Source organism: Triplophysa dalaica, chromosome 11 (assembly GCF_015846415.1).
Source record: "Triplophysa dalaica isolate WHDGS20190420 chromosome 11, ASM1584641v1, whole genome shotgun sequence".
NCBI lineage: Eukaryota > Metazoa > Chordata > Actinopteri > Cypriniformes > Nemacheilidae > Triplophysa > Triplophysa dalaica.
This window is the reverse complement of record NC_079552.1, coordinates 609,302-625,824: the sequence shown is the minus strand read 5'-3', so window position 1 is coordinate 625,824 and position 16,523 is coordinate 609,302. Positions and strand designations below refer to the sequence as shown.

Here is a 16,523-nt window from a genome sequence, read left to right as displayed (position 1 = left end):
CCAACAACATTTAAACATCGAACATTCTGAAAATCTCATCCACGGCTCTTCATGACCTCTGACCTGGGTGTGTGATCGGGGTCACATATGAAACCGTTCCACAGAGATGTAAAGTGAGGTGTGTATGAGTTGAGGATGGCTCTCATGTTCTCTGTCGGGCTCATCGTCTCTGTGCAGAAGAATTCAATCATCAGACCAGACGTTATGTGTCAGTAAAAGTCTCGCAGAAGGAATTCCTCAATTAGCTCCACAATTCAGTTTGTTCTGTTCTTATTGTGATTTTATGGCTTGAAGATTCCTTGAACTAAAACTGATTTATATCAAGATGTATAGAAAACATTTTTAATGGCACTTCCAGAGCCTCTTCAAAAATATCCAGCTGACAATACATATTAACATTAAAAACTAGACATCACACACTTGCAGACACTTTAAAAGTTTGCAGAGAAAACAGGGCATCACACACTACGTGATCAAATCTGCACTAGTGTCTTCCAGCCTTCAGCCGATTCTTATTTACTGCATTCATGTTTCAATATGAACACATACATTACAGGCAGTTGGGGCTTAAAGGTCAGAGATTTGTAACCTGAAGGTCCCGAGTTTGAGTCTCAGTACCCTGTTTACCTCAGATATGTGACCTAACACAAAGTAAACAGGTTATGAAATCAGTTTGATGATGAAGTCAAACTCACCCGTCTGTTTTCCATCATCTTCCAGCTGGGCAGTAACTACATCTTAAAGTTTGTGTTAAGAAAACATTTCTCCAACAGAAAGACAAACTATTACAAACAACTGCATTATAAAGAGCAGCTTATGTGAAGACGCATTGAGGTGATGGGATACATTTGAAGCGGTGCGTGTCCACAGGGATGGTGTGGGGGGGCAGGACTCGATTGACGGGCACCTGCAGAGAAATTGATAAAGGTGACTTTAGTTAAGAGAGAGCTTGAATGATGGGCAGGTCACTGGAGAAAACACAAACACCTCATTGAGAGAGAGACAAATAGACAGAGAGAGAGACACAGAGAGAGAGAGAGAGAGAGAGAGAGAGAGAGAAAGAGACAGAGAGAGAGACACAGAGAGAGTGAGACAGAGAGAAAGAGCGAGAGAGAGAAAGACAGACAGAGAGAGAGACTGATAGATAGATAGAGTGAGTGAGTGAGAGACAGAGAGGTAATAAGGTGAGTGAGAGAAAGAGTGAGTTTGTGAGTGAGTGAGAGACAGAGAGAGAGAGAGAGAGAGAGAGAGTGAGTGAGAGAGAGATATATATATATAGAGAGAGAGAGAGTGTGGTGAGTGAGTGAGTGAGTGAGTGAGTGAGAGAGAGAGAGACAGAGACAGAGAGAGAGAGAGAGAGACATTAGTAACACCGGAAACTTAAACAAGGCTGTGAATGACCTGAGAGACAAGGCACGAAGAGCCTTTTATGCCATCAAAAAGAATATCAAAATTGACATCCCAACCGTAATCTGGTTGAAAATAATACAATCAATTATAGAACCAATGGCGCTGTATGGAAGTGAGGTTTGGGGTCCTCTCGCCCACCAAGACTTCACCAGATGGGACAAACACCCAATAGAGATTCTGCAAACAGAAATGTGTCAAAACATTCTACGGGTACAGAGAAAAACTCCAAACAACACCTGCAGAGCAGAATTAGGACTGTATCCTCTAATCATTAAAATACAAAAAAGAGCTTTAAAATTCTACACACACCTTAAGAACAGCGACACAGACACACTCCATCACAAAGCCTTAAGTCATCAAGAGCTGAGCCCAGAGAGAAACCCCTTCATCCAACTGATCTCACAACTAACTCTACAACCCCAAACATGCCCAAGTCAACCCCAAACCCCAGCCAGACTAAACCAAATGATGAAAAGACAAAAAGAGAAATATCTGAAACACTGGACAGAAGCAACAGCTCAGCAAAGTAAAGTGGAATGCTATCTGTCACTAAAGAGAGAATATAAAGTGTCAGAATAGCTCACAAGCGTATCAGACCCTAAACTAAGAAAAGTGTTGAGCATGTACAGACTCAGTGATCACCAGCTCACTGTAGAGACGGGCAGACACAGACACACATGGACACCGAGAGAAGAGCGACTGTGTCCACACTGCACACACAATCAAGCGGAAACAGAGCTGCACTTTCTCCTCTCCTGTCCCAACTACACACACATCAGAGAAACATTCTTCCCCCAGTTTACAAACTTACACAAAGACTTTGACCAGTTTCAACAAAAGGACAAGATCTCATACATACTGGGAGAAAAGTCAAGAAGCTCAAACCTGCTGCAAGATATGTCAAGTCCTGCCACGACCAAAGAACAACCAGCACAACACAACACAACACTGACAGGACAACACACACAAACTGACACTATCACCCTCATTGAGAACTTTAATTAAAACTCTTTTTCTGTTTATATTGAGATGTATATATATATAGATTTTTACTTATAGACTTTTAATTTTATTCTGTCTTATTTTTGATCTTAATCTGTATTTCTGCATGTTTATATTTAATCTTGTGCTTTGGCAATGTACATTTTCTTTTATCATGCCAATAAAGCTCCTTTGAATCTTGAATCTTGAGAGAGAGTGAGTGAGAGAGAGAGAGAGAGAGAGAGAGAGAGACAGAGAGACAGAGACAGAGAGAGAGAGAGAGAGAGGGAGAGAGAGAGAGAGACAGAGATTTCTGCATGTTTATATTTAATCTTGTGCTTTGGCAATGTACATTTTCTTTTATCATGCCAATAAAGCTCCTTTGAATCTTGAATCTTGAATCTTGAGAGAGAGTGAGTGAGAGAGAGAGAGATATATAGAGAGAGAGAGAGAGAGAGAGAGTGAGTGAGTGAGTGAGTGAGAGAGACACAGAGAGAGAGAGAGAGAGAGTGAGAGAGAGAGAGAAAGAGAGAGTGAGTGAGAGAGAGAGAGTGAGTGAGTGAGAGAGACAGAGTGAGAGAGACAGAGAGAGTGAGTGAGTGAGTGAGTGAGTGAGTGAGTGAGTGAGAGAGAGACAGAGACAGAGACAGAGAGAGAGAGAGAGAGAGAGAGAGAGAGAGAGAGAGAGAGAGAGAGAGAGTGAGTGAGTGAGTGAGAGAGTGAGTGAGTGAGTGAGAGAGACAGAGAGAGAGAGACAGAGAGAGTGAGTGAGTGAGTGCGGCATCGGAGGAAAAACCTACGACATCATCAAATCAATGTACACCAATAACACATTTGCAGTTAAAATTGGCAACAAGCACACAGACTTTCTCTCCCAGAGTCGTGGAGTGAGACAGGGCTGTAGTCTAAGTCCTACACTATTTAACATTTACATGAATGAATTAGCTGGAGCTCTAGAACAGTCACCAGCACCCGGCCCGACCTTACAAGACACCGAAGTGAAATGCCTCCTGTTTGCAGACGATCTGGTGCTGCTGTCACCCACAAAAGAAGGTCTACAGCAACATCTGGACACCCTGCACACTTTCTGCCAAACATGGGCCCTATCGGTTAACCTTAAGAAGACTCGAGTCATGATATTCCAAAAAAAGCCCAGTAGCCAAAATCAACATCAGCGTTTCAAACTAAACAACGTGCCCCTAGAACACACCAAGAACTACACATATCTTGGTATAAACATTAGTAACACCGGAAACTTAAACAAGGCTGTGAACGACCTGAGAGACAAGGCACGAAGAGCCTTTTACGCCATAAAAAAGAATATCAAAATTGACATCCCAACCGTAATCTGGTTGAAAATAATACAATCAATTATAGAACCAATCGCGCTGTATGGAAGTGAGGTTTGGGGTCCTCTCGCCAACCAAGAGTTCAGCAGATGGGACAAACACCCAATAGAGATTCTGCAAACAGAAATGTGTAAAAACATTCTACGGGTACAGAGAAAAACTCCAAACAACGCCTGCAGAGCAGAATTAGGACTGTATCCTCTAATCATTAAAATACAAAAAAGAGCTTTAAAATTCTACACACACCTTAAGAACAGCGACACAGACACACTCCATCACAAAGCCTTAAGTCATCAAGAGCTGAGCCCAGAGAGAAACCCCTTCATCCAACTGATCTCACAACTAACTCTACAACCCCAAACATACCCAAGTCAACCCCAAACCCCAGCCAGACTAAACCAAATGATGAAAAGACAAAAAGAGAAATATCTCCAACACTGGACAGAAGCAACAGCTCAGCAAAGTAAACTGGAATGCTATCTGTCACTAAAGAGAGAATATAAAGTGTCAGAATAGCTCACAAGCGTATCAGACCCTAAACTAAGAAAAGTGTTGAGCATGTACAGACTCAGTGATCACCAGCTCACTGTAGAGACGGGCAGACACAGACACACATGGACACCGAGAGAAGAGCGACTGTGTCCACACTGCACACACAACCAAGTGGAAACAGAGCTGCACTTTCTCCTCTCCTGTCCCAACTACACACACATCAGAGAAACATTCTTCCCCCAGTTTACAAACTTACACAAAGACTTTGACCAGTTTCAACAAAAGGACAAGATCTCATACATACTGGGAGAAAAGTCAAGAAGCTCAAACCTGGCTGCAAGATATGTCAAGTCCTGCCACGACCAAAGAACAACCAGCACAACACAACACAACACAACACAACACTGACAGGACAACACACACAAACTGACACTATCACCCTCATTGAGGACTTTAATTAAAACTTTTTTTCTGTTTATATTGAGATGTATATATATATAGATTTTTACTTATAGACTTTTAATTTTATTCTATCTTATTTTTGATCTTAATCTGTATTTCTGCATGTTTATATTTAATCTTGTGCTTTGGCAATGTAAATTTTCTTTTATCATGCCAATAAAGCTCCTTTGAATCTTGAATCTTGAATCTTGAGTGAGTGAGTGAGTGAGTGAGTGAGTGAGTGAGTGAGTGAGTGAGAGAGTGAGTGAGTGAGTGAGTGAGTGAGACAGAGAGAGAGTGAGTGAGTGAGTGAGTGAGACAGAGAGAGAGTGAGTGAGACAGAGAGAGAGAGAGAGAGAGAGAGAGTGAGTGAGAGAGAGAGACAGAGAGAGAGTGATCTCATACATACTGGGAGAAAAGTCAAGAAGCTCAAACCTGCTGCAAGATATGTCAAGTCCTGCCACGACCAAAGAACAACCAGCACAACACAACACAACACTGACAGGACAACACACACAAACTGACACTGTCACCCTCATTGAGAACTTTAATTAAAACTCTTTTTCTGTTTATATTGAGATGTGTATATATATAGATTTTTACTTATAGACTTTTAATTTTATTCTATCTTATTTTTGATCTTAATCTGTATTTCTGCATGTTTATATTTAATCTTGTGCTTTGGCAATGTAAATTTTCTTTTATCATGCCAATAAAGCTCCTTTGAATCTTGAATCTTGAGTGAGTGAGTGAGTGAGACAGAGAGAGAGTGAGTGAGTGAGTGAGACAGAGAGAGAGAGAGAGAGAGAGAGAGAGAGAGAGTGAGTGAGTGAGACAGAGAGAGAGAGAGAGAGAGAGAGAGAGATATGGAGAGAGAGAGAGAGAGAGTGAGTGAGACAGAGAGAGAGAGAGAGAGAGATATGTCAAGTCCTGCCACGACCAAAGAACAAGCAGCACAACACAACACAACACAACACAACACTGACAGGACAACACACACAAACTGACACTGTCACCCTTATTGAGAACTTTAATTAAAACTCTTTTTCTGTTTATATTGAGATGTATATATATATAGATTTTTAATTATAGACTTTTAATTTTATTCTATCTTATTTTTGATCTTAATCTGTATTTCTGCATGTTTATATTTAATCTTGTGCTTTGGCAATGTAAATTTTCTTTTATCATGCCAATAAAGCTCCTTTGAATCTTGAATCTTGAGTGAGTGAGTGAGTGAGACAGAGAGAGAGTGAGTGAGTGAGTGAGACAGAGAGAGAGAGAGAGAGAGAGAGAGTGAGTGAGTGAGACAGAGAGAGAGAGAGAGAGAGAGAGAGATATGGAGAGAGAGAGAGAGAGAGTGAGTGAGACAGAGAGAGAGAGAGAGTGAGTGAGACAGAGAGAGAGAGAGAGAGAGAGAGATATGGAGAGAGAGAGAGAGAGAGAGTGAGTGAGACAGAGAGAGAGAGAGAGAGAGAGATATATGGAGAGAGAGAGAGAGAGAGAGTGAGTGAGACAGAGAGAGAGAGAGAGAGAGAGTGAGTGAGACAGAGAGAGAGAGAGAGAGAGAGAGTGAGTGAGACAGAGAGAGAGAGAGAGAGAGAGAGAGAGTGAGTGAGACAGAGACAGAGAGAGAGAGAGAGTGAGTGAGACAGAGAGAGAGAGAGAGAGAGTGAGTGAGACAGAGAGAGAGAGAGAGAGAGAGTGAGTGAGACAGAGAGAGAGAGAGAGAGAGTGAGTGAGACAGAGAGAGAGAGAGAGTGAGTGAGACAGAGAGAGAGAGAGAGAGAGAGTGAGTGAGACAGAGAGAGAGAGAGAGAGAGAGTGAGTGAGACAGAGAGAGAGAGGTAATAAGGTAATATTGCGTCTCTATCAGCAGTGGACAGATTCATTTAGGAGACTCACCGCTTTGATGTCTTTACTTTGATCTCGTCCTTTGACTCCTCGTCCAGCTTTAACTTCCTTTTTATTGTCACTTTCAACTGTAAGCGACAGGAAAGAGAATTCAAACAGGAAAGAGCATCTTAGCGGCGCGAGTGTGCACGTAATAACCGGCAGCGCCAAACTCTGGCGACATTTCTGATCAATGACTGAGTTTGTTTGGACGCATTTCACGTCCGCCTCCAGCAAAAGTCACGTAAACACATTATGCTGAATGTGTTTTGCAGTAAACATAATCACGTTTATAATTACAGAAAAAAAACTTCCTTCAAACTCTTCAAGTGTGCGTGATGACTTCAGTCGCCATATATTCAAATGTTTAGTGAGCAGAAAATCTGAAAACTCATTTGCAATGAATCTGTGAATGTCTGTTTGTCAAGACTTTGATTTAGAAACTTCTGAAACGTCACGACATCAATGACTGGATTCTAACATGCAAAACTAAACCTTTTTCTTTTGGTATATTGTGGAAACTTCGGACTTCTCGTGTTATTATTTCCTCCCATGATGAACTGTTTTATTGATTGAAATATTTAAGAATCAACTTTTTTGGTACAAAATTTTTGTAGAAAAAAACTATATTACAGTCATTAGCAAATGATTGATTATTAAATATACAGAATATGTCTCTACATGAGACTAAAAATAACAGAAATACTTCAGGTTTCAGCAAAAAAAAAAGAAAGAGAGAATAAAGTAAGACTCGTCCACTAAAAACTCCTGTTATGATGAAAACATCAAATAAAAAGAATAAAGTGCTTTGACTGTAAACAGTGGTTTATAGTATTTATTAAAAATTGACGAAACCCAGTGAATTTTCTTAGTGTGATCTTATTTAATATGTATTTAATGCAAAACAGGGATTAAAATAATGTTGTTTATGTTTGTATGGTGTGTATTATGGGCAGGTCATTTGTTTGTTCTATTGTTTTCTCTACAAGCATTTACATTTATTTATGCATAAAAACATGAATATTATAAGCAGATGTACATATGAATGTCCAAAGAAAAGAAAAAGCTGACAAAACACTGACATGCATTCGCTTTAATCCAAAGTGCCTTCAGTTCATACATGTCCTGGGCTGGGGAGTAATGAAATACATGTCACTTAGTTTCATTTAAACGTTCATGTTTAAACATTCATAAAATGCTTACTTAAACTTAAGATAAACTAATCTTGGCTCTGTACACTGTAGTAGGCTTTGTGAGACATGATTTTATTGCATTTATGCTTTTTGTTGTCCTATTGTTTGACCTTATTGCTTCCATTGTTTACCCAACTTGTAAATCACTTTGGATAAAAGCGTCTGCTCAATGACTAAATGTAAATGTACTTACATTACCAGTTGTTTTCTGACTGCTATTAATGTGCCGTGATCATGTTTGCTAGTGGATGTTATTAATGTTGACCTAATTTTTTTTATGACTGTATATTGTCAGATTTCTAGTAAAGCAAACTACCTAGAGATTTCTTTTGATGCCTAAAACATCAGTAAATACTGATGAAAACTGTTATTAAAATCACTGGAAGAGTTTCATGAGAATGACCCACACACACTTCATGATGTTTCTGGAGGACAGACGTCTGTGGAATTGACAAATAAAATGAAAAACAGGTGGTTTCAATTGGCTCGCCCGCACACACTGCAGCCGTCTCTGAGGATTCAATCTACTCTTTGACCTTCTGTCTCTCGGCCCATTTCTCAAATCACTGCCCTGTATCTCAACACATACTCTTATCATCTGACCTAAATCACATCTTGAGACATTAGAGATTTTTATATTCTGTGTTGATTATTGATGTTAAATGACCAAACAACAACATTCAGTTTGAACACTAGTTTACACTGGAAAAAATGAAAAACAAAAAGAGTGTTTTTGTCTTGTTTTGTAGTACAAATATCTAAACGTTCTTAAATCAAAATAAAATGACTTGACCAAAAAAATGACATAAGATATTTGGTCTTAAGTATACGGGAACATTTTAAGGAAACGACAAAAATAAATTGTATGGGTCAAAATGATCGATTTTTCTTTTATGCCAAAAATCATTAGGATATTAAGTAAAGATCATGTTCAATGAAGATATTTAGTAAATGTCCTACCATAAATATATAATAACTTTATGTTTGTGAGTGGATATCCTGCCAAAGTGCCTCTTATTAACAACTTCAAAGGCCATTTTCTCAACATTTAGACTTTTTTGCATCCTCAGATTCCAGTTTTAAACGGTTGTAAATTGTCCAATCCTAACAACTCACACATCCATAGAAAGCTTTCATATTATGTAAAAATCTCAAATTGACTCGTAAGACTGGTTTTGTTGTCCAGGGTCACAAATAAGAATGAAGTAAGTTTATGGTAAAAACAAGCAAAAAGATCTGTCCAATGGGGTGAGAAAAATAAACTTGAATAAGGTTCTTTAAAAAAAAGGTCAAACTAAATTCAAGTGTATTTTTCAGTTATTGTATAATGACTTTTTTGATATTTCCACTAAAAAACACATTTTTTTGCAGCGTAAAACCCCTTGTCATTTAGTTCAGAATCCTCCCTGCAGCTGTAAACACCTGCTGTGTGTGAATCCCCAAACAGCCCTCGGCAGGTATGAGCCCAGACAAACCACATTAGCTTTTAATTTACCAATTTACATGCAAGAGTCAAGCGCGAGTCCACAGAAAGAATCAATTATACAAATAAAAATGTAAATGTGAATGTAAAGAGATTACATTACTGGGCCCCTAATCCTGACAGAACGCTTCTTATTAGATCACTTTCATTAGCATGTTTTTATTAGAGAGGATGTGAAAACATGTGCTCCAGTAAAACCAGATTAACACACAAATACTTTCTTCCACCTGAAGCCTGTTCCCTCTTAACTTCAGACGTGACACACTTACAGTTTTGTAAGTACATTCATTATTACAACAGTTTTACAGCGGTGTTCGTTTAGAACCCGGTTGTCATAGAACGATCTTATTTTTTGGTTTGTTTAAGATAAAGAAAGCTTTTCAGAAAAACTCTCACCTGCTTCATCTGACTGCAGACGTGCATGAAGAACCTGCAGAGAGAAATCACGAGACACTGAGACGATACCATCCGCCTGAAAAACCTCCAGAGCTTCCAACGGCAGATCCAACAACATCCGGTCTGCTAAAATCATCACACACTCGCCCACTTCTGCACACAACACAACAAACATGTTTTTCTGTGCACATTTCAACATGAATTAACAGTAGAAAAATAAAACACAGAATCACAGATGCATTATGGGAAGCAGTAGAGCTCAAACATAACTGTTTCCTGTGAAAATCCTCCTTTAGCAATAGAAGACATCTTATAAACTCCTGAACAACAGCCCGAGGATCATTTATAGATGAATATTAAAACCACTGACACTCATGAGTGTGTGTGTGTGTGTGTGTACCAGGTTTATCAGGAGCGCTGCGGGCCGATGCAGCGGTGGAGACAGATGAAGAGAACACACTGTGATAAGAGAAGAGCAGGAAATGAGACAACACACCCTCATAAAACATGAACACACACTTCACTTATAATCACACACAAACACACAACACACACTCTCAAAGGAAACATCAGTAACTGTGCATGATGTGTGTGTGTGCACTGGTTTGACCTACATTATAAGGACGCACAGTCCTTGCAATGCCGTGTGTATCCAAGTGTTTGTCCACGCCCCTTACATTATGAGGACATGCCGATGTCCTTGTAATTTAAAATTTAAAATAAGCTGATAAAATTGATTTCTTGAAAATGTAAAAGTGCAGAAATATGAAGAATATACATTGGTGAACCACCAACACCAACATGGGTGTGTTAAATGGCTTGTGTGTGTGTCTGTGTTTGTGAGTGCTTGTGTGTGTGTGTTAACAAAGTTAAATGTGTGTGTGTACCTAAAGCATGAGAAGTCAAACTGTGAAAGAAGAGGATGCAGATATTCCTCCATCTCCTGTACCAGTGACCTGAACACAACATCCACATCTGTGTGTTCCTTCAGAGACAAAGAGAGAGAGAGATTTGTGTTGCTCTTGATTGATCAGGTACAATAGAGTACAGTAGAGGTGTGTCATACTGTCTGTGTACAGCTGGAGTGCGTCTGCGCAGTCAGCTGTCTGAAATCCTGCAGGTGTTTGTGGAGCTGCAGAAGATCTGAGCGATGAACTGAGACCTTCACCACTTTCGAGCACATCAGACCACCTACACACACACACACACACTGTCATCTCACTCATGTAAATATTGTGTGTGTGTGACGTAATGAAGAGCTCCAGATGATGATGATGATGATGATGTTACCTGTGGAGTTGACACTCTTTCCTCTATGAGTCTCTGTGCTTTTCCTCTTCTCAAAGAAACCACCATACAACACACATCTACACAGACACACACACACAAGTTACATACAACACATCTGCCCTCTAGTGCACAACAGCAGCAATGACATCACTTCAGATAAAACCGCAAACGTCACACAAGATCACAGAAGAGAACACACTGACCCGTCCTGAGAGTGCTGGAGCAGCAGGATCTTCATGTTTGGAGGCATTTCTCCCAGAATCCTCATGTGCTCTGGGTTTATGGTCAGGTGACTGAAGACCTGCACACACACACACACACACACACACACAAGAGCATCATCAGACACACAAAAATAATGACAACACACACGTTCAGACTGATGGACACATTTGATTCCAAACATGAAATCCTCCAACACTGTTTAGATTGTTCAGGTCTGATCTGATGTCAGTCTGTGCATTATAAACTCACAGTACAGTACCTGAGAGAGACCCGCACACTCTCGTCTCACAGCGCTGGAGATCACATTCATGCTCAGATCAGAACTGACCGCACGCAGGGCAGATGACATCTCGACACAGCACAAACTGCTCTGAGATCAGACACAAACGCCTTCATTATTAACATCACACACACATGTGATCAAATATTCTCATGGCCTGTGATGTTTTATTTACGGTGTGATGTTTGATGTACCTGAAGCAGTGTGAGATATTGTCCACTGACGCTGGGCTCAAACTGACCGTGACACTCCAGCAGATCACAACACACTGCAGGAATCAAGTGTGTGAGACTCCACTGCAAACTCAAAGTCACAGACTGAAGCAGAGTCTCACTCGCCTGACACCACAGATGCTGAGCACACCTCCTGGACATCTAACACACACACACACGCAAACACACACACACACACACACACACACAAATGCACACACAAGAACACGTACACACACACACACGTGCATGCAAGCACAGAGACACACACACGCATACACAGAGTGAATCTATGACTCTTTACACAAACTTTAAAGAGCAGCAGACAGACAGAACATCCATCATCATCATGATCATCATTATTCTGGGACTCATATATCTCCGTGGCTGATCTCTGGGATATTTTCAGAAGCATTTAAAGTAACATTTGGTGTGTGCTGTACCGTGATTGGCTCGTCCCACAATGTTGAAGAGTACAGCGGGTCTCGCTGCTGAGCTAAAACTCTCAGACACTTTCCCATCATGCCGAGCGTGCGAGCTCTGGTCTCTGTACAGTCCAGAGAGAGAGAATTCACAGCAGTCAAGTGAGTCAGAATCACTTGACCCAGACTCTGTCCAACTCGACCCCACTCCTGAGGAGAGAGACGACACAACACACACACACAGACACACACAGACACAAAACTTTAAGGAATAGTTCACCCCCTGAATCAGGTCCCTAATGACTTTATATTGAAGGGATAGAAATGACTCTGGTCAAGTAAATGGGGACAATTTTTGGGTGAACTATCCCTTGAAGAGAGAGTGAAAGAGAGAGAGAGACCGGTTACTGTCAATGTGTGTGTGTGTGTGTGTGAGTGTGTGTAGGTGTGTGTGTGTGTGTGTGTGTGTGAGTGTGTGTGTGTGTGTCTGTGTGTGTGTGTGTGTGTGTGTCTGTGTATGTGAGTGTGTGTGTGTGTGTTTGTGTGTGTGTGTGGAGTCTGACCCTCTGGTGTGAAGTGAGATCTGAGGTGATCCTCATGAACTCCTCGACGGCTCTCTCCTCTGATGTCATCATTTCTCGAGCGATGGCTCTTCTCTTCTCATCTGCACACTGAATCTCCAACATCATCAGACCGAGATCAGCGAGAGCCAGCCTCAGACGCACACACACACGCACCGCTGGGAGGTTACACCAACCGGACTGGAACACACATGCACAAACACATACAAACAAACAAGCAAGCACACAAACACACTTTAGTGCAGGTGTTGTCAGGTCAACATTTGTCATGAAAACTCTATTAGAAACTAAATTGATCACGTCACGGGAAATCATGTTTTCAAATCTAAGTTCATGTGTGATACCTGATGAGGTGGCAGAATGTTTAAGACATCAGAGATGACGTCCTCCTGAAGTAACACGGCCGTCTGCATGAGGCAGAATGAATCCAGAAGGTGGCGCTGTTTCTCTTCTTCACTCGCAGCATCAACAGCCAAGATTCTTCATGACAAACACACATCACAACTCATGATAACAGAAAAATGCAATAATTGTTAAGAACAAAATAGATGTATTGACCTACAGTGTTTTATACAGTAACATTATGATCATCTGAGGGATGTTGTGATGATGTTAATGTCATGGATGATGTGTGTTTGGGTGAGTTACCGGAGCGTGTTGGCGTGTTCTAGCGTGGCGTCTGCGGCGTGTGTCCTGTAGCCCAGCTGCAGTAATTCAGCAGCAGCGTGTTTGAGCTTCACACAGACGCATGTTAACATCTCCAAACATGAATCACTCCGTGAGGACACACGGCCATCTGCACACAGCAACTGACGACGCACAACCGCACATCTACACACACACACACACACAGTAAAAGAGCAGTGGTGTCTATCGGAGGAGATTATTGGCTCAAGTAGACTGCACCTGATCTCTAGTGATGTGATGTAGAAAAGCAGAACTCCGGCTCGGTTCTGTCTCCGTTCCAACACTGATCTGAAGCTTCTGCATGCCTGAGCTGTAATCTCACACACCTGAAAACAGAGTCAGAAACACTTCATCCATCAATATTAGCGTCACAAAACAGTTATACTATTACTGTATCACCCGCCTGTGTGATGTCTGACAAAAAAAACACCCCGACAAGAATTCATATCATATATGATGTTTCTACTGTGTGTGACTGAGATCTTACTGTTAGTACATTACATTTCACTTTAAACATCCTGTGAATAATATTTTTTTATAATAGAGTCAGCAGCTGTCAATCATCTGAACCTGATGATGTGCGTCTCGTCCTCTCCGTTCAGCTACAGCTGTCAGCAGCGTCTGAATCAGCGAGTACCAGAAGTTTTCATCTCCATCAAACTCCTGCGCCTGCTTCATCAGATCAACAGCGTCACTGTATCTGTGCTCCTGATTGGCCAGAACAGCCAGAAGATGGAAGCTCTTGGCCAATGACATGTGGTCACCAAGTTCCTAAAACACAAAAACGATAATGACAAGAATCAATAATAATGACATGAAAATGAATATATTACGTTATTAAAAATGTTAACAATAAATATTAACAAATCTACATAAAATACATTTTAATGTGCTTAAATGACTAAGTTTTTAGTATTATTATGAGATAAAAGTGAGTGCTGATCACAGATTAAATGTAATCAATGATTTGATGTCCCAAAAGACACTTTAGAAATGTATTAACCAGAGGTGAGATATGTATTTATATTTCTGCATTTGGCAGATGCTTTTATCCAAAGTGACAAACTGTGTGTGAGTGTTGCCTTTTTTTATATCACAATGAGGACATAAATCTGAATGCACACCAACACATGGGGACTCGTGTCAATGTGGGTCCAAAATTGAGGTCATTGAAAGCAAAAAAGCTTATAAATGGTACAGAACGATATTTTTGGACAATCTAAAAATGCAAAAAGTTGCAACTATCAAGCATGTGCAGGTATATGTGTGCATGTATGCGTGCATGCGTGTGTGTGTGTGTGCGTGCGTGTGTGTGTTTGTGCATGTATGCGTGCGTGCTTGTGTGTGTGACCTCAGCTAACGTGCGAGCTCGTGTCAGTAGAAGTTCGGCAGATTCATGCAGGTTTATAGTGAGACACACATCAGCTTTCTCCAAACACAGCTGACAGATACGGAGACGTCTTCTGAACACCATATCACCTTCATCCACTGAAGTCTTCAAGACACCAACACCACATGACACTCAGATTCATTTGCCAGCTTGTATTCCGGTAATAACTGAATAATCTTGAGTCTCTATAATGCTTCAGACCTGATATAACACCGTACCTCATCTCTCACGCTGCTGTCAGACGGAGCTTGAGTTGTGTTTCTCTGACTGATGATGGATTTATGACTCCTTAAACAACAGAACCTTTCACTGGACGGTGACAGTAGGAATTTATCAATGTTTTTAGTGATGTCAGAGATTCATACCGTGTCTGTTCATCTTCAGGAATGTGTGTGAAACTCTGAAGTTCTTCACAGTATGGAGATGAAGAGTGAAGGCCCAGCTCATTACAGTTCTTTATGATCCTGACACGCAACAGACGACATTTAAATACAACCCATCCACACACAGTCCATGCAGTCTGAATGTCATCACATTACACATAAATATAAAGTGTCAGCTCATGTTTATCAGGAAAAGTCTGTCTGTGGTCAAATCTAAGCGAATGACTTGTGTGAATGAGAAGACACACACTGAGGAGATCTGTGATGGGATGTTACCTCAGACGATAGACATGAGAGTGACTCTTGCTCTGTGTGAGGTCATGAGCGATGACCTCCGCCAAATGAAGAGGAGCAAAGGTCAAGGGGGTCAAATATAGCGACTCCAACTCTCTGACCAGCACATCCAAATAAAACAGAGTGCGCTTCTGAAACACAACAAACACAACACAACGTTACTGTTCATCGTGTGAAGAGAAACTAAACAACACTTGACAAAGACCTTTTTCTTTTTGTTAAACCCATCATGTTGAATTGAGTATAACTGAAGAAGAACAGAAAAACTACGAGCAAACCTTCTCCTTCTCTTTGCACTTGACCTCTTTTACATGAGTCTCTCATGGAGATGGACTGACCTGCATGCAGATGCTGGTGGTGTTGATGGTGTACGGGCCGCTGTCACAACAGAAAGCCTGTCGTATCTCCTCCGGACACTCAAACTGAGCCCACTGCTCGGGACTGATGGGAAAACAGATCTCTGGAGCTTTATCTCCAGACTTCTCCTCCACAGGAGATGACTGAACGTGTAATGAATCATATCAGGAGAGATAAATGAGATGCAGCCATACAAACATCATCTACACCGTATACTGCTGCTCTCTCTCACCTGCTTCAGCTTCTTCTCATCCGGTCGCTCTTTGTCTTTCCTGGAGGGGATCACAGGCTGACCACCCACTGACCGACTCCTCGACATGTCCTTCATCACTTCCTGTGCCGTTGCTATGGATACCTGCATTAAACAAGCAGGGTTTGAAGGATTTCTGAGAAAGAGATGCACGAGACGCGTGAAGTGCAGGTACCTTCCAGATGTGAAGCGTGAAGCTCAAGGCCATGAGCAGATGATGCTGGTGTTTGGGTGAAGATCTCTCCTCTGTGAGAGCCATCAGTGTGTGTGCTCTCATCAGACCCTCCAGACGTCTCACATCAGACAAACGCGCCGCAGACTCCACAGCGTTTACTCTCAGACCGAGCGGACGCGTCACAGGAACCGCTTCACCAGCGTCCACTTCATCTGCTAACAGACAACACAAAACATAACTCCAGACACGCTGCAGGTTGTTTGTTTGTTGTTTATCTGTGATGTCCACACTTACCAGGGGTCTGTTGTGTGTCTGTGAACATCAGGATGTCTATGGCCC

At 41.3% G+C, this 16,523-nt stretch overlaps 1 protein-coding gene across 9 annotated transcripts in view; it reads right to left on the bottom strand.

Moving 5' to 3' along the window:
- LOC130432230 (cilia- and flagella-associated protein 46) overlaps nt 1-16,523 on the bottom strand; it is a 41,481-nt gene that overhangs the window by 2,422 nt on the left and 22,536 nt on the right. For 7 of the 9 annotated variants that reach the window (XR_008908444.1, XM_056761518.1, XM_056761522.1 and 4 more), the window contains 26 exons: nt 16,479-16,523; nt 16,185-16,399; nt 15,992-16,114; nt 15,741-15,902; nt 15,385-15,533; nt 15,091-15,189; nt 14,944-15,013; nt 14,687-14,830; nt 13,906-14,106; nt 13,555-13,661; nt 13,297-13,479; nt 12,993-13,128; nt 12,631-12,828; nt 12,089-12,277; nt 11,628-11,807; nt 11,413-11,523; nt 11,132-11,229; nt 10,929-11,005; nt 10,705-10,829; nt 10,526-10,623; nt 10,039-10,097; nt 9,639-9,791; nt 6,579-6,655; nt 847-907; nt 696-737; nt 64-169 (listed from right to left, as the gene is read on the bottom strand). The exon at nt 16,479-16,523 is cut by the window's right edge and continues 103 nt beyond it. Coding sequence is in view for 7 of the 9 variants with exons in the window: in XM_056761518.1 (XP_056617496.1) it covers nt 64-169; nt 696-737; nt 847-907; nt 6,579-6,655; nt 9,639-9,791; nt 10,039-10,097; nt 10,526-10,623; nt 10,705-10,829; nt 10,929-11,005; nt 11,132-11,229; nt 11,413-11,523; nt 11,628-11,807; nt 12,089-12,277; nt 12,631-12,828; nt 12,993-13,128; nt 13,297-13,479; nt 13,555-13,661; nt 13,906-14,106; nt 14,687-14,830; nt 14,944-15,013; nt 15,091-15,189; nt 15,385-15,533; nt 15,741-15,902; nt 15,992-16,114; nt 16,185-16,399; nt 16,479-16,523 (3,208 nt within the window). In the remaining 2 variants the exon portion in view is untranslated. The remainder of the gene's footprint in view (nt 1-63; nt 170-695; nt 738-846; nt 908-6,578; nt 6,656-9,638; nt 9,792-10,038; nt 10,098-10,525; nt 10,624-10,704; nt 10,830-10,928; nt 11,006-11,131; nt 11,230-11,412; nt 11,524-11,627; nt 11,808-12,088; nt 12,278-12,630; nt 12,829-12,992; nt 13,129-13,296; nt 13,480-13,554; nt 13,662-13,905; nt 14,107-14,686; nt 14,831-14,943; nt 15,014-15,090; nt 15,190-15,384; nt 15,534-15,740; nt 15,903-15,991; nt 16,115-16,184; nt 16,400-16,478) is intronic. The other 2 variants (XM_056761519.1, XR_008908445.1) reach the window with 2 other exon arrangements.